Source organism: Monodon monoceros, unplaced genomic scaffold (genome assembly GCF_005190385.1).
Source record: "Monodon monoceros isolate NGI ecotype Baffin Bay Population unplaced genomic scaffold, NGI_Narwhal_1 Super_Scaffold_19, whole genome shotgun sequence".
Lineage (NCBI taxonomy): Eukaryota > Metazoa > Chordata > Mammalia > Artiodactyla > Monodontidae > Monodon > Monodon monoceros.
In genome coordinates, this window is record NW_021703775.1 from 5,284,380 (window position 1) to 5,302,871 (window position 18,492).

Genomic DNA, 18,492 nt, shown 5'->3' on the forward strand with positions numbered 1-18,492 from the left:
AAGAGTTTAAAGATATTTTTACACTATTTTTACTTTCATGCAAAAAAAGAACTGCTATAGTATATTACCCAAGATCAGGTACGGCATACATGAAGACTGTTGCGGATAAATGGTCAGAATGAATTGGTGGCATTCTCATAAGCTTCCCTGGGTCATAGTTGTTTTTTCCTTGTTGTTCAAGGGCCCATCATAGGAGGTATACGAATGTTATAACCAAAGATCTAAAATTTCAGGAAGAAGGAAATCATCACCTGTCCATTCATTCAGTGAATATCTATTCAGGATGAAAAATGTGCTATTATCCATGGGGCTAAATTTTCGGGACCACAAAGGTGAATGAAGCACGTGTTCTACCATTACATTCCACCCGTCAGGCAGAGGTAGACAGATAACTAAGTGTGTGAAGTTAGGTCCTAAGGGTCATCATATTGCACCGTTCCTGGGGAGTCATTGGCATTGTTGTAAAATGTGGAATGTTTTACAAGTATTACATGTGTTATGATAGAAATATATATAGGGTACACGTTTATATGAGTGGTGGAGCAAAAGTTACTTGGAATGAGCTAAGTCTTAATATGTTTATTAGGCAACCAGTGATAGGTGAGTGTGTGCGTGAACACACACAGGAACATGCATATGTGTGTTCATGCATGTGGAGGGTTCATCATTCTAGGAAGATAGAATGGTGTGAGAAAGGCTGGGAGGTTTGAATCTTGGTGTAAAAGTAATTATTTATGTCCGGAGAGCTGCAAAGGATAAGGCCAGGAAAAAAGACAAATACCTGACCGTTAGGAACATCTTGTACCGTATTTTCAGATTTTGGTTGTGCTTGTATAAGTAGAGGGGTATTAAAAGTACATGAAATTAGAAGGTGACAATTTTTTATTTTAGAAAGATTACTCTAGCAATAATGTAAAGGAAACCATGCCGTCAATGTATGAATAATAAATTAATAATAACCAAAAAAATGATTCTGTTGGAGGAAAAATTAAAATAAAAAGGTTAAAAATAAGTTCCAGGCTGGGGTGTGCAAGCTTTCCCCCTAGCAGAGGCCACACAGAGCAGTAGGACAATGTAATGAACACAGCCAGGGACCAGGGCAGGCAGAGGGCAGTTCCTAGACAGCTCCTGCCACTTTCTAGAGGGTCCTCAAGCTGGTAAGTCATCCTCTGGGTTCTCCAGGTGACCACCTGAGCAGACCAGGCTTTTCTGGTCCTGCCCTCGAGACAGAAGTCCTTTTGGGTCACTAGCTGCCCATCTGGCAGAGTGCGGGTGGCAGGCTCCGAGGACAAGTGGAAAGGAGAGCAATGCCCAAAAGAACGTCCCCTAACCTGAAAGAGAAATGGAAACAGGGCAGCCCAAGGCCCTCAGCCCCGAGGGGAGCCCTTCCCGCAGCACACAGATAAAATAACCAAATTCTCACCAACTGCGGAAGGCAGAAAGCCCGCCCGGGCATTTCCAAGGAACCCGGAGAGGTGCTGATGACGCAGGTGGGGACCATCACCACCACCCCCGCCCCGTTCTCCCTGCCCACTCCTCAGCCACATCTGGATGTCTTATCACCACACCTGGTGGCTTCTCTCCTTTGCCATGCAGGGACACTGGGTATAACAGACTTTTACTAGGGTCTGGGGGAATAGTGGGAGGGGTGACTAGGGTTGTCGGGTGAAATACAGGATTCCCAGTCAAATGTGAATTTCAGATAAACAAATACACTTTTAGTGTAAGCATGTCCCAAATATTGTCTGGGACATCTTATACTGAAAAAAAAATTGTTGTTTATCTAAAATTCAAAGGTGACTGGGCATCTGTATTGATACCTCCTACGTCTGGCAACTCCAGGTACAGCACTGGACAGCAGCCACATCGCGGGGCATCCCTGCACCATCACTGGCCACCCCTCATCACAAGGATGGAGGACACCCCTGCCACATGGCTGGGTATCCCCTCCAAATTCCAGGCCTCCTCCCACTGCCTTTCTTTTCTTCTCTGAGCCTCAGCGACCTCCCCAAACAAACACAGCAAGACAAAACCTTCTGTGTCTTCTGCCCGTACCGGAATTCAAAACACAGTAACCTCGGGGAGGCATCTCACACACTCAGCTCCCTTTCTCTCCCTGCAAACACTGGCCTGGGTGCCCTGAGGAGGGGGGCCTGGCCTTGTCCTGATAATCAAGACCCACTAGTACGCTTTCCTAAACAAAAGAGCAGCCCGTCCTGAGATGAATTTGCTTCCCTCCGTTACCATCCCCACCTCAACCCCAGTCACACAGAGATGCACAAATTCAGAATCAGTTGCTGTCATTGTTTCCTGAATAGTGATTTTTGTCTTTGCCCCATTAGAGGTCAAGGAATGGAGTTCAGCTAGAAGCAGAGGCCAGGAAATAGCAGGTGGTGTCTCAGACTAGGGGGACTGTGCACACGCTAAACAGGAAACAAGAAGAATACAGACGGACTCAGGAGGTTCAAGGAGACGGAGCGGGACTTCCTTTGTGCCGGGGCTTCTCACATCCCCAGGCTGGGGATGGGCCCCTAAAGGCCCTGGGCTAGTCCAGGGAGAGCAAGGCCACACCAGGGTTCCAGACTTTGCACCAGCAAGAGCTCTTTCATTACCTTACTCTATAACCCATGTAATATGAAACACTTTTGTCTGAAGAACAGATAACACTTTAAAATAATTTATTTCACCATCTTTTTTATTTTTTAATAAATTTACTTATGTATTTATTTATTTTTGGCTGCGTTGGGTCTTCGTTGCTGTGCACGGGCTTTCTCTAGTTGCGGCGAGCAGGGGCTACTCTTCGTTGCGGTGCACAGGCTTCTCATTGCAGTGGCTTCTCTTGTGGAGCACGGGCTCTAGATACGCAGGCTCAGTAGTTATGGCGCGCGGGCTCAGTAGTTGTGGTTCGCGAGCTCTAGAGTGCAGGCTCAGCAGTTGTAGCTCGCGGGCTCTAGAGTGCAAGCTCAGTAGGTGTGGCGCACGGGCTTAGTTGCTCCGCGGCATGTGGGATCTTCCCGGACCAGGGCTCGAACCCGTGTCCCCTGCATTGGCAGGCGGACTCTCAACCACTGTGCCACCAGGGAAGTCCCTCACCATCTTTATTACTCAAAGATACACATATGCAAATCAGAGCTTCTGATCAGCATGTTATAATTATTTTTCCCTTGCTGTTTCCAAAGTGGTTCAATTCCAACCAAAAACAGAGAAACTGAATATTTTTACATGGGTCAAAGACTGTGAAGACTCTAAGGTTTTACCCTATTTGCAAGCAAGCTCACCTGGTTCATTCTAAGTAACGAGTCAGCCTGCCGTGGTTCACGGATGTGGGCAGAAGACACAAGCCTCCTGGGTCAGAGGCAAAGGACTTTGTTACCCCAGCAATGGCAGCAGCCAGCGCATTAGCAGTTTATAGTGGGATTTCCCCCGAGCCCTAGTTCTCCCGGGGGGATGTGAAGAGGGCCAGGGGTCATCTGCACACACGGTGGGGTGCATTACAGGAGAGGAACCCTGAGCCTAGAGAAGCAGAATCTGTACAGTGGAGGCAAGCCTGCCGCCCCCAGAGGGAGCCCATTCTGCACCCCTCTGGACAGGCCACCACCCCATGGGGAGATGCTCTGTCTTCCAAAACTGTTGGCTCTGTAAACATCTTTGTGAAAAGATAATTCAGAGTCAAGGGAGCTAGTCCTATGCTTACAAGATGTTCAGAAACACGAGAGACCATGGAAAACTGCTTCCTAATACATGGTAGATACAGTCTTATCTCAAGGAAATATATAAATGTGCAAATATTTTAAAAATACAGGCCAGGGACTTCCCTGGTGGTGCAGTGGTTAAGAATCCGCCTGCCAATGCAGGGGACACGGGTTCGAGCCCTGGTCTGGGAAGATCCCACATGCCGCAGAGCAACTAAGCCCACGAGCCACAACTACTGAAGCCCACGCACCTAGAGCCCGTGCTCCGCAACAAAAGAAGCCACCACAATGAGAAGCCCGCTCACTGCAACGAAGAGTAGCCCCCGCTCGCCGCAACTAGAGAAAGTTTACGCGCAGAAACGAAGACCCAGTGCAGCCACAAATAAATAAGTAAGTAAGTAATTTTAAAAAATACAGGCCAGGACTTCCCTGGCAGTCCAGCGGTTAAGACTCCAGGCTTCCAATGCAGTGGGTGCAGGTTCGATCCTGGTCAGGGAACTAAGGTCCCACCTGCGGCTTGGCAAAAAAATAAAACAAAAAAAAACAGGCTGTCTTTGCTCCTCATGGATTGTTACTAATACCATCCAACGTTAGCTGGACGTGCCTCAAGCATATGATCCAGTCCAAGAACAGAGACAGAGTTCCTGAAACTTGAAGCCCTTCTATAGCGAGGAACCTCTCAGTTGCAAGAAGTAGAAAAGTAAGCTCAGATGCGCTTGGAGAATTAAGGAAGTTGATTAGTTGACGTATTTGAAAAGTCCAGAGGTAGGCTCTTCTTAGGAGCTCTGCAAGGTCAGCCCAAATGAGATTTTCCCATCCCTCCTCACTGCCTTCTCCAGTGTGTGCTGCATTTTAAGGGCCGCACCCTCCCACCCCTGCCCGTCGCCCACCTGTGATCCCCTGTGGCTGCCAGCCACTTCCGGGTACACGTGCTCCATTTATGTCCAGCAACAGCGAGCATCTCTCCAGTTAGACTCCAAAGGAGAGGGAGGGCTTGCCATTCCAGAAGTCCCCAGCAAGTAGCTCCTCGAGCTTTAATGAGCAAACTTGCTCTTGTGCCCATCCCTGAGTCCATCACTATGGCCAGAGGATGGAATTGGTTGGGCAATCCCAGCTCCCAGGATCTAGGGATGGAATAGGGTTCCCTGAAGCCGTGTGAGGGAGAAGTGGATGCCTAAACAATATTCCACGTGCATTGCCAAGAGGAGGGGGAATGTTTTTTGTTTTTTACTTTAAGTATAGCTGATTTACAATATTATGTTAGTTTCAGGTGTACAGCACAGTGATTCAGTTATACATATATATGTATATATCTATATTCTTTTTTTTTCAATTCTTTTTCATTATAGCTTATTACAAGATATTGGGGAATGTCTTCTACAGCAGCTGTTCATCAAAGCACGCTCTCATAAATCAAAAGCCATGGATCAGGGTCCTGGGGTACACAGCATCCTCCTACCTGGTTGCTGTGCACTGGCTGGCCATTTGGGAGCAGCAGGTGCAGTAACCTCAGGTGTGTTGCACTCACATGGCTCAGGATAGGATTGGAGTCCAACTCCCCTCCGATGGTGTATTAGGTTTTTTGTTTGCTTTTTGTTTTGGGGGGGGGGTTTAACTTATTTATTTATTTATTTTTGGCTGCATTGGGTCTTCGTTGCTGCGCGCGGGCTTTCTCTAGTTGCGGCGAGCGGGGGCTGCTCTTCGTTGCGGTGCACAGGCTGCGCATTGCGGTGGCTTCTCTTGTTGCGGAGCACGGGCTCCAGCATGCGGGCTTCAGTAGTTGCAGCACGTGGGCTCAGTAGTTATGGCGCACGGGCCTATTTGCTCCGTGGCATGTGGGATCTTCCCGGACCACGGCTCGAACCCTCATCCCCTGCATTGGCAGGTGGATTCTTAACCACTGTGCCACCAGGGAAGCCCCGGTGTATTAGTTTTCTAATGCTGCTGTACCAAACCACCACAACTTAGTGGCCCAGAACAACACAAATGTATTATGTCATAGTTTCGGAGGGCAGAAGTCCAAACAGGTCTTTCTGGGCTAAAACCAAGGTGTCCTTTGTGGAGGCTCTAGGGGAAAATCCATTCTCTTGCCTTTTCTTGCTTCTAGAGGCTGCCTGCACTCCTGGGCTCTAGCCCCCTCCCCTATTCAAAGCCAGCTATGGCCAGGAGAGTCTTTTTCCCATCATATCACCCCAACACTCTCTTTTGCCTCCCTCTTCCACTTTTAAGGACCTTTATGATCGCATTGAGCCCAGGTGCATAATCCAGGCCAGCTGATTGGCAACCTTAATTCCCCTTGGCCGTGAAAGGTAACACAGTCACAAGTTCCAGAGGTTAGTACGTGGACATCTTTGAGGGGCTGTTATCCTCAAAAAGGATAAAGCTTTCTGTTTACCTATTTAAATACATCATCTTCTTTCCAGTCTTTGTAATCTCCACCACTGGAGAAGCAAAATGCTCCCTTCTTAAATATAATGTGTTCTTCTATCATGACTTACTTATGAATCCTAATTTCATTGCTTTCATGATGGAGCAATTTTGTGAAAAAAATTGGCTTTAATAGCAAACAAATTGGGTACAACTGATAACAGTCTCATCTGGTTATCTGTATGTTTAGTTCCCATTTACTATTTTTATTTATTTTCTCCAATCCATCTCAGGTTTTTTACAAAATCCAGTGTTGATTCAGTGTTTACAGTTGTGTAGAGTGCCTCCCGTCATTCTTTCATCTTTGAAAAATCCACAATTCAGCAACTACATTTTTGCAGTGTCCAAACCTCAGCAGACTGTAACACTTTCAAATGGTACACGGTGTTCTGACATGGAGCATTTCACCTGAATATGTGGGCGTGTCCACTCTTTCTCTTATTATGACTCAAAGGAGTGTATAATAAAGAAAAACTTGTAGGCAGGTGAAAACAAGTCCCTTAAGTATAAGCAAAGCATATGTTTTGCTTAACAAGTGTACCTTTCTTGAACGTTATAATGGACGGGAATGAGTTCTGATGAGCCATGCCTCCTGGAAGCAGCCGTTTTGTGACACACACCATCTGTGAAAAGAGCATGTGCAGAGTCTGCTTGGTCAACTGTGTGGGAGTCCCAAGACCACCCTCAGGCTCAGTGATTCGCTGGAAGGACTCACAGGACTCAAGAGCTCATGGTCTATCCCAGTGAAAGGATACAGATCAAAGTCATCAAGGGCAAAATGCACATGGAGCGCAGTCCAGGAAAATCCAGCCCCAAGCTTCTAGGAGACCCTTCCCACTGGAATCATACAGGGACACACTTAGTTCTCCCAGAAATGATGTGTGACAACAGGTGCAAGGTATTACCAACCAGAGAAGCTCACCTGAGCCTTGGTATCCAGGGTTTTTACTGGAATTCAATCACATGGCAATTATAGCATCTGCATGATTGATCTTAGCTACGCAGACTCAGGGCCCAAGAGGTTAAGCTGACCCAACATGGCCCAGGGTCTCAGGCACAGAAACACTCTGGTGAAGCAGGATATTTCAGGGGCTCAGTGGTATCTTCTGGGAGCCAGCCAAGGGCCAGTCCATCTGAAGACAGGCCTTTCTTTGGAATGTGCAGGGTTTGGACAGCCCCGGTCTGCTGCGTTGCCCCTTGACTGTCCACCAGGAGATAGTGTTATGTGACCATTATTTTTTTGTCTTTTTTCAGCTTTATTGGGGTATAATTGGCAAATAAAATGATAAGATATTTAAAGCACACACCATGATAATTTGATATACGTATACATGATGAAAAGATTCCCACCATCTAGTTAATTGACGCATCCATCTCCTTGCCCTTTGCCTTTTGTGTGAGAACATTTAAGTTCTCTCCTCTTCGAAAATTTCAACCATACAATACAGCGTTATTAACAAGAGTCACCATGTTACGCAGTAGATTCTCAGACTTTTTCATCTTATAGCTGCAAGTTTGTACCTTTTTACCAAACTCTCCCTATCTGCCCCCCAGCCCGTGCTGGAAACCACTTTTCTGCATTACATATGTAATATTCAAAGAATATAGAAGTATATAAAATAAAAAGGGGCTTCTCCCCCTATACCTCGAGCCCCTCAAATCCCCTTCTTGAAATAACCAAAGTTATATCTTGGAATATATCCTTCCAAGAACCTTTTCTAAGCATATATAAACATTATATATATATATATATATATATATACATACACAGACACATATACATACACACACACATAGTTTTAGGATTTCTTTTTTTAATGGGGTCCTACTGCACGTATTGTTCTTCAGCTAACTTTTTACTTATCTCTTTCTCATGGCCACCTATAGCGCTCTCTCATTCTTTTTTGTGTGTGTGTGTGGTACACGGGCCTCTCACTGCTGTGGCCTCTCCCATTGCGGAGCACAGGCTCCAGACGTGCAGGCCCAGCGGCCATGGCTCACGGGCTCAGCCACCCCGCGGCATGTGGGATCTTCCCGGACCGGGGCATGAACCAGTGTCCCCTGCATCGGCAGGCAGACTCTCAACCACTGCGCCACCAGGGAAGCCCTCTCATTCTTTTTAAAGGTTGTATTTCATACTGTTGATAAAATAATTTATGTTCTCCCACTGCTGAGCATTTTGGTTACTTCCCATTTTTTGTTTTCTTTTTTTTTAAATTTTTATTTATTTTATTTATTTATTTTTGGCTGCGTTGGGTCTTCGTTGCAGCGCACGGGCTTTCCCTAGTTGCGGCGAGCAGAGGCTGCTCTTCGTTGCAGTGCGCGGGCTTCTCATTGCGGTGGCTTCTCTTGTTGTGGAGCACGGGCTCTAGGCATGCGGGCTTCAGTAGTTGTGGCACGTGGGCTCAGTAGTTGCGACTTGTGGGCTGTAGAACACAGGCTCAGTAGTTGTGGTGCACAGGCTTAGTTGCTCCGCAGCATGTGGGATCTTCCTGGACCAGGGCTCGAACCTGTGTCCCCTGCATTGGCAGGCAGATTCTTAACCGCTGCGCCACCAGGGAAGCCTGGTTACTTCCCATTTTTGCCATCACAAATGATGCTGTAACAGATATCTCTGCACACACTATTTTTTTGTCATGTGATACTTTTTTTTTACCCCTAAGGTGAACTTTTTTCTTCCCCCTAAGCTGAGCTTTTGAGAAAACATTCACCAAAAATTAAAATGTTATTAAACATGATATCTAAGAGTCCACAATCAGATAATAAGAGAGAGAATCCATAAACATTGAGGACGCATAGGATCCAGGAGGTGAAGGAGATGGTCAGTCTGGGATACACCCAGATACAAGTGCTAGGCTGCCAGGCGGCTGCCTTCCTGCTTGGGGCCAGAGGACCTGGGCTCCGACAGGCGCTGCACGCTCCATGGCCCAGGACAAGTCACTTAGCCTACCTGAATCGCATTCCCCTCATCTCTAAAACAAGGTCAGTAATCACACCTACCTCCTGGGGTCGTCATGAAGATGAAACAGAATGAGGCGATGTACAGACACACACAGAACGAGGCGATGTACAGACACATCTTCTTGCCCCATCCTGGAACCACCTTCCCAAGCACATATGGAGAGATTGTGAAATGCGTAAGGCACCAGCTGTCACCTGGGGGAGGTTTCTCTCCTGGCTTAAGATGAAGCCACGATCTGAAACATGAAGGTTCAGATTCTCCCATTTATGCTTCTTCCAGAAATAGGCAGCCTCGCGTGATGAGAGGTGGGTGGGAGCTCTATGTTGCCCTCCCACACTTTCAGTGCCGGGTGACTCTTACAAGGAAAGCAAGTGTTTATAGAAGAAACCTGCCACCATGGAAACGCTTGTCACACAATGTTATTTCTAACATAAGGGACCTCTGTGTCTGACGACGGTGATGCCTGAAAGCCTTTACCTTGGCCACTGCTGGATCCAGGCAGATGCACTGCGTTGCTCCAGGGGTGCCATTCATAGTATCTCGAGGGAGTGGCACTCCCTAGAGTCATGCAGCGCAGCTACCTGACTCTGCATAGTGGCTCCCTATGGGGGTGTTGCAGAGCCTTGCCCTGGCCTGTGCAGTCTCGACTAGGGTACTTCCGGGGTTGTCTGCCACCCGCGAGGATGCACACTGACATCCAGCCTACACAGACACACCTGCCACACTGCCTGTACCAAAGTATCTTAATTTTTTCTTAGTTTATTGAAGTCTAGTTGATTTACAATATTGTGTTAATTTCTGCTGTACAGTAACGTGATTCAAGTACACATATGGATACATTCTTGTTCATATTCTTTTTCGTTATGGTTTACAGGATACTGAATACTGTTCCCTGCGCTCTACAGTAGGACCTGTTGCTTATCCATCCTATATATACTAGTTTGCCTCTGCTAACCCCACACTCCCAATCCATCCTCCCCCACCCGCCCTTCCCCTTGGCAACCACAAGTCTGTTCTCTATGTCTGTGAGTCTGTTTCTGTTTCGTAGATAAGTTCATTTGTGTCATATTTTAGATTCCTCATATAAGGGATATCACATGGTGTTTGTCTTTCTCTTTCTGACTTACTTCACTTAGTATGATAATCTCTAGATCCATCCATGTTGCTGCAAATGGCATTATTTCATTCTTTTTTGTGGCTGAGTAATATTCCATTGTATGTATGTACCACATCTTCTTTATCCATTCATCTGTCGATGGATGTTTAGGTTGTTTCCATGTCCTGGCTATTGTGAATAGTACTGCTATGAATATAGGGGTTCACGTCTCTTTATGAATTAGAGTTTTGTCTGGATATATGCCCAGGAGTGGGATTGCAGGATCATATATGCTAAAGTATTTTCAAGTAATTCCAGAAAATGTAAAAACCTGATCAATATAACCAGCAATATGATCACTATTTTCTTTTCTTTTCTTTTCTTTTTTCGTCATGGTGCGCAACTTGTGGGATCTCGGTTCCCCGACCAGGGATCAAACCTGGGCCCTCGGCAGTGAAAGCACGGAGTCCTAACCACTGGCTCTCCAGGGAACTCCCTCTATTTTTAATAAAATCCTTAGTATGTCCAGCTGTCATTCTATCATCATTTTAATATCTGAAAAATGTCCTTCAAATGCAGAAAAAATATCGTCGACCCAGAAGATCCCCGCTGTGCCCGGTTAACGCTCACTGGCCAGGTGGTCGCAGTGTCCCCAGAAGAAGTGGAATTTGCCAAGCAAGCCATGTTTTCAAGGTTGGTATCTGCTTTAAGATTGGTTTGCCCAGAAACATACAGTGTAAGAAGCAGAGGTCGGGGCTGTGCCATCTGATGCCTCTGAGGTGATGACAGTAATGGTCTGAGCTGTCCTTTGGTGGCAACACTGCCATCTGACGCTGAAAGTCTTGGTCGCCTGAGGTGGCAGCAGAGGCCACGCATGTGACCTTGCAGTGGACTGTCCGTGCCTTTGGAGAGCGCCCCATGCTGAGGGTTGCAGGCACTGTTCCCTGCATACTTCCAGCCTTTCACAACAGCCCTGCCTTGAAATGGAGAAAAAGGGGCCTTTGTAGTCCAGTCAATACAGCAGACGTTTGCAAACGTCCACTCCAAGCAGAGCTCGGCGCCAGAAGTGACAGCAGTGTTCCTTCACGTGGGCCCCTCACCCCTTTTACAGCCGAACCACTTGGGATGCAGCTTTCGGACTGCCCCCCACCACCTGCTTCCCGAATTGGATGCTCTGGAGGTTACACTCAATCAAAAATTTAAAACGACATCCCAGGAAATCGGCATGCATGCTGCGAGCGTCAAAATGAGTGACAGAGGAGCCCCGGGAAGCGGGGGAGGAGATCAGCGTTTGCAAAAAGTGAGAAGGGTGGTCCTGCAGGGGTGCTGGAGTCTGTCTCCATGGGTGAGGAGAGGGTCTGCGCAGGGGGAGGCCTGAGGTGGAAGGTCAGAGCTGGAGTGAGGAGGGGCGCGTACCCACATGGGGTGTGGGCAACAAAAGCCGGCAGATTGGTACCTGTCTAAGTTAGTGGGAGAGTAACATGAAAGCAGGTGGTAAATTGGACAAGCCATCCGCATCCCTGTGGAGATGGGATGATTGTACATACAGGGGAATCATGAAATAAGTAAACATACAGCAAGTCCCCTACATACGAACGAGTTCCCTTCCGAGAGTGCGATCCTAAGTCCAATTTGTTTGTTAAGTCCGACACGGTTAGCCCAGGTACCCAACTAATACAATTGGCTCTACAGTACTGTACTGTAATAGGTTTATAATACTTTTCACACAAATAATACATAAAAAACAGACACACACAAAAATAAAACATGTTTAATCTCACAGTACAGCAGCTGGCATCCAGGGGCCTGCATCGAGGGAACAGGCAAGAAGAGTTACTGACGGGAGGAGGGAGAGGAGGTGGGAGATGGTAGAGCTGAAGGATCTCCAGCAACAGGAGACGGGGGGGGGGGGGGGGGGGGGGGGGGAGAGGGGGGGGGCCGCCGGGGCGGGGGGGGGGGGGGGCAAGCTGCCATTTCACTCACGCCCGACGCTGATGGCACAGGTTCTGGTTCCCTGCTGGATTCAATTGTTCACATCTTTGAAAGTTCACAACTTGAAGGTTCGTATGTAGGGGACTTAGTGTAGTAATAAGTGAACACAGAGAGAGGAAGCCTGGTTTCTCACCGCCATGGAAGAGAGTTAGCAACACGCACAGGAGGATACTAGATCAGCCTGGAATTGGATCCACCCACACGGACTTGTGGTTTTCAATATACAGACAGAGAGATAAATGGAGATGCGTGTGTCTGTGTGCTTGTGTGCTCTGTTTTCCACCTCAGCTGTCAGTCTTTAGTTCTCATTTCTCCTCTTCCACGTTATGATGGGCAGTGAGATGAAGTCAAGGCCGCAGGAGACATTTGCGTTCATTAAGTTCGTTTCCTATTTTCCACATTACCGCAGGTAACAGTGTTACCAGAATTTCCACTAGTGGATAATGTGGGTCCCTTTACCACGCGCATCCAACCACCTTGTCTTTACCTTCTTTAAACACTCATGGTCAGTCTCCTACGGTCCTTCCAGCATCCTACTGCCTGGACCCCAAGCCAGGGCCTCACGGACTAGAATTTGCTGTACCTACGTTCCCCTTGCAGGGGCCAAAATCTATTCCGGTTATAAATACAAAACTAGTTGGCTTAAAATTACAACAATCATGTCATCATCTCAGCTGCATGAGTGTTTGGAGTGTTGGGGCCTCAGATCAGCAACTTACTTTCAAATGGTTTAGAAAAAAAAAAAAAAAGTTCTTTATACCGTACTTTCAACCTCTCTGTCAATTTGCAATGATTCCCAAAAAAAAAAATTTTTTTTTTAAAAAAGGCATCAACCTATCACTGCACTGGCATTGTTGCAAATGTTTTTCCCAGTTTACACTTGGTCTTTGAATTTTGTTTATAACATTTTTAGATGTAAATAAAACTTCTATTTTTATGAAGTTTTAAAAAAGTGAGCGCCAGACCCTGCCCTCAAGGAGGATGCATGTTTTAGGCCTACGCCTGAGGGAGAAGGCAAGTCAGAAACAGAGGGCGGAATGTGAGGGCTGTTCCCTGTCTACGCTGGCTGGTTCTCAGCTTGTTGCAACAGTTGTAGGCCTCTACAGGAATGGAAATCTTCCCGTGAACAGATTTGTTTCCCGGACTTAAAATTCAGCATTTCGCATAGAGGTGCTTAGAGCCTTTCGTGATGCTTCCTGGTAACAGTGGCCCCCGTCCCCTGGGCACGTCCTCTATGCAGGTGCTTTATGTGTCTCATCATTTGCTCCCCACACAGCCCTGTGATCTGACCACCATCCCTCTCGCCCCACGTGACTGGGAAGGAGACCGGGCAGGCTTAAGAGAGCAGACGGCCCATGAGGCATCCCAGCAGCTGAACTGGAGTTCGAACAAAGTTGCCTGGCTCAAGACTTGAGCTGTCTGCCCCTCTGTGGTGACAACAGTTTCCTGCCCTCCTAAGGCTGCCCCAGACCTTGACCCTGGCTCCCTGGCTTCTGCCTCTAGCTGGTTTGAGCAGGTCTCAGCCTAAACACAGCCTGGCCTCTGGAGGGCCCTATGACCTGACCAAGGATACATCTGGCGCTGTGCTCTGGAGAGCCCGCCCTCTGATGAGAGCGGCTTTAATGTGACGTCTTTATTTCTGCAGACACCCAGTTATGAGGAAGTGGCCTCGTCAGTATGAATGGTTCTTTATGAAGATGAAGATAGAACATATCTGGCTTCAGAAATGGTATGGAGGAGTAGCTGACATTTCCAGGGAGGAATATTTCAAAGCAGTTCCAAGAAAGGCCTGATGGAGTGAGAAGAAGGTCCTTGGTGTTTGCGTAAAATGAAAACCTTTTGAGCGGTGCTGCCAGACAGTAATTGACTGCTGTCTCTTTGAGAAAGGGTTCATCGCAGCCCTGTCAATCTCTCAGCAGAGTGAGAGTGGGTCACCAGGGACCCCTGTGCTAGCTGGAGATTGGAGTGGCCATTTGCAAAGGGCCAGATCACACAGGGACTTCACATAGAGAGTCTGTTTACATGTGTTCAGTCCAGACTCACCTATGTGGGATCACTGTTGGTTGTCAAAGTGACATGTTGAGACAGTTGCTGTTCCATTCTTTAAGATAAAAAAAAAAAAACCCATGCCTGTATGTAAAATGTGATTGCTTTGTATCGTGAGAGTATGTTTGTTGCTTGTTGGACCCAAAGCAGTGTCCTGGTTCCAAGCTCATTGCAACCACAGAAGAACTAAATACGCATCACACTGCCGTCTTGTGTTTAGGGTGAGGGTGCAGGGCTCTTTGTCTATGGGTTACCATCCTGCTACAGAATGGCAAATGCATTATTGAGCCCCGTTTGCTAGAATGTACTGGTCACTCATGAAGCTTTTTTCCCACTGCAACATGACAAACCATGTGAGAACCCCCCGAGTTTGGTGCACAGCCCTATTCTAGGTAATCGGGCCATGGTGGTACATTAAGGGAGGGGCAGCTTCGGCAACAGGCTCCCCAGATCCCCTCTGCTAGTGCTGGGATAGAGGGTCCCCTTCTCTTAGGCATGGGGAGTGGTACTCAGTCTGTGGTATAGAGAGAAGAGGGGGACAGGGAGAGGCTGGAAAGGAAGCAAAGGCAACGTATAAGAAAAGGAAGGAAAGAAGTAAGTAACTGGAGGCACGCTCCCTACGCAGCCATGGGCCAGGCCCTTGACGGGGTCATCTCACTGAAGCCTTACAGCCAATGAGATGAATCATCATTGCCACTTACAGACAAGAACACTGAGGCTCAGAGAGGCTAAGTCAACATCCCAGGGTCTGATTCCACCACTCACTGCACACAACGGAGAGAGCGGTACCTAGACAATTTCCAATTCTAAGAACAAGACAAAAGAGTTACTGGTAGTCATTGAATCAGTAAAATCAGTAAAGCGATGACTAACCTGCCTGTAGATTGGCCACTGTTTTCTACCAAAAAAGAAAACAAGTCTCTGAAATTTGATTCTTATTACAGATTTTAAATTTTCTACAAATTGTACGCAGGAGCACCTGCGTTGTACCTTTGTATATACCTAAGGCCTACAAGGACCTATGTGTATACTTCCAAGACCTCTTACATTGAAATTTATAAAGGATCTAGCACTACCCAGTTTTCTGCCTTTTTATATGTCTCTAAACCCTCTTTGGTCAGTTAGGTATGTTGTATAAATATAAAACTACAATACACAAAATATAGGAAATATACATTTAAAAAATAAATAATAGTGTTATTAATGGTTACACTTTTGTTTAAAAAATTAAGACACGAAGAGAGTTTGAGTTGTCCAAATATTTTTCAGTGCCTGTTACTAAAAGCATAGTAAGATGCACAGAATTCTTTATTTATCAAAAGTCAAATCACGAGAGTGTTCCTTAACAATAGCAATTTCTAATATATAAGAATAAGGTGACTTTGAGGGTATTTCATATTTTCAGAGTTTAAAATTGTTGCTACCCCCATTTAGAGGTAAGAGGGGAAAACTCTCAACCTCAAATTGTAATTCTCTGAACGCAATTGTAATTCTCTGAACGTCTCTCTGTCCAAGTCCCGTCTGAAAGGTAATTTTCCTAACGCTAGTTTTGCTTTTACAGTCAGGTTTCACTTAGCTTGTTAAAGCTCACTCAGCTGCCTCAAGGAGTTTTGCAGCTTAACCACTGATGACGGTTATCAGTTATTTATCCAAATTACAGGGAATGGAATCTGAACAGGTTGGATGATAAGAAGAGTGTTGAAAAGGCATCTGCTTGAAAGGGAACCCTCTTGCACTGTTGGTGGGAATGTAAATTGATACAGCCACTATGGAGAACAGTATGGAGGTTCCTTAAAAAACTAAAAATAGAATTACCATATGACCCAGCAATCCCACTACTGGGCGTATACCCAGAGAAAGCCATAGTTCAAAAAGACACGTGCACCCCAATGTTCAATGCAGCACTATTTACAATAGCCAGGTCATGGAAGAAACCTAAATGCCCATCGACAGACGAATGGATAAAGAAGGTGTGGTACATATATACAATGGAATATTACTCAGCCATAAAAAGAAACGAAATTGGGTCATTTGTAGAGACGTAGATGGATCTAGAGACTGTCATACAGAGTGAAGCAAGTCAGAAAGAGAAAAACAAATGTCATATATTAGCGCATATGTGTGGAACCTAGAAAAATGATATAGATGAACCGGTTTGCAGGGCAGAAATAGAGACACAGATGTAGAGAACAAACGTATGGACACCGAGGGAGGAAAGTGGGGGTGTGTGTGTGATGAATTGGGAGATTGGGATTGACATATATACACTAATATGTATAAAATAGGTAACTAATTTAAAAGAATCTAATTTAAAATAGATATCTATAAAATAGATAACTAATAAGAACCTGCTGTATAAAAAATAAATAAAATAAAATTCAAACAAAAAAAGCAAAAAAAAGAAAAAAGAAAAGGCATCTGTTTGAGAATAATGGACCCCATTCAGGCCAGTAAGTTTTAGCAAATCTCTAGAAATTTACATTGATTAAAATTTTAAAGGCTGTATTGGAAGTTCTGGACATGGCAATAAGGCAATAAAAAGAAATAAAACGCATATGATTGAAAAGTAATAAAAGTATCCCTATTTACAGATGATGTAACTGTCTACATAGAAAATTCCAAAAAATCTATTTTAAAAAAAAAAAAGTAAAACAACTGATTTCAGCAAGGTCTTAGGATATAAGATCACACAAAATTTAATCACATTTCTGTATATTAACAATAAACAAAGTGGAAACCAAAATTTTAAACACAATACCATTTACAATCACTCCAAAAGGAAAAAAAAAAATACTTAGGTGTAAGTTTAACAGAAATGTGTATAGGATCTATATGCTGAAAATTAAAAGATGCCAATGAAAGAAATCAAAGACCTAAATAAATGAGGAGACATACCATGTTCATGGATTAGAGGACACAAAATAGTAAAAATGTCAGTTCTCCCCAGATTCATCTATATGTTTAATGCAGTTTCTATCAAAATCCCAGCAAGGTTTTTGTAGACATATTCAAGCTTATTCTAAAAGTTCTAAGGCACAGGCCTTGGAATAGCTAAAACTATCTTTTAAAAGAAGAATAAGTAGAAGAAACCACTCTACTCAGTATAAAGACTTATTATGTAGCTACACTAATCAAGACAGTGTGGTATTGGTGGAGGCATAGACACAAAAGATCAGTGGAATAGAACAGAGAATCTAGAAATAGACCCATACAAATATGCTCAATTGATTTTTTTTTAAGTACAAAAGTAATTCACTGGAGGGAGGATAGTCTTTTCAATAAACGTGCTGAGCAATCAGTTATCCATGGGCAAATAAAAAGAACCTCAAGCTAAATCCCATACCTTATATAAAAATTAACTCAAAATAGATCATAACGCTAAACATAAAATGTAAAACCATAACACATTTTTTAAAAAATAGAAAATCTTTGGGACCTAGGGCTAAACTAAGCAAAGACTTCTTAGACTTGACACGAAAAACCTAAAGTCCATAAAAGGAAAGTTTGATAAATTGGACTTCATCAAAATTTTAAACTCTTATTCCGCAAAAGACCATGTTAAGAGGATGAAAAGACAGGCTACGCTGGGAGGAGATACCTGCCAACAGCATATCCAACAAAGGACTACCATCTAGAATAGATGGAGAACTCTTACAACTCAACAGTTTTTTAAAAAATCCAATTAGACAATGGAGAACACGAACAAATGTTTCTCTGAAGAGGATATGGCAGATTAGCATGTGAAAAGATACTCAACATCATCAGTCATTAGGGAACTGCAAATTAAACCCCCAATAGATGCCACGAGGCACCTACCAAAATTGCTGAAACACAGTGACAACACCAAATGTTGGCAAGAATGCAGAGCAACGGGATCAACCTATAGCTGGTGGGAAAGTAAAATGGAACAGCCACTCTGGAGAAGCAACTGACAGTTTCTTATAAAACTAAACAAGCAACTGGCATAAGACCCAGCAGTTGCACTCCTGGGCATCCATCCCAGGGAGATGAAAACGTATGTTCACACAAAAACTTGCACATAAATGTTCATAGCAGCTTTATTCGTAATATTCCAGATCTGTAAACAACCAGATGTCCTTTATTTTTTAAATTAATTTTTATTGGAGTATAGTTGCTTTACAGTGTTGTAGATGTCCTTTAACGGGTGACTGGTGAAACAAATTGTGTTACATCCCTGCCATGGAATACTACTCAGCAATAAAAATAATTTCCAATACAAGCAACAACTTGGATGAGTCCTCAGAGAATTATGCTGC

The 18,492-nt window shown here is 44.9% G+C and overlaps 1 protein-coding gene across 1 annotated transcript in view; it reads left to right on the top strand.

The window, feature by feature from the left end:
• The window catches only part of CREG2 (cellular repressor of E1A stimulated genes 2), a 44,748-nt gene extending 28,679 nt beyond the window's left edge, over positions 1-16,069 (top strand). The window contains exons 3-4 of the mRNA XM_029231435.1: positions 10,757-10,870; positions 13,815-16,069. Of these exons, the coding sequence (XP_029087268.1) occupies positions 10,757-10,870; positions 13,815-13,962 (262 nt within the window). The 3' untranslated portion in view covers positions 13,963-16,069. The remainder of the gene's footprint in view (positions 1-10,756; positions 10,871-13,814) is intronic.
• The last annotated feature ends 2,423 nt before the right edge of the window (positions 16,070-18,492 follow it).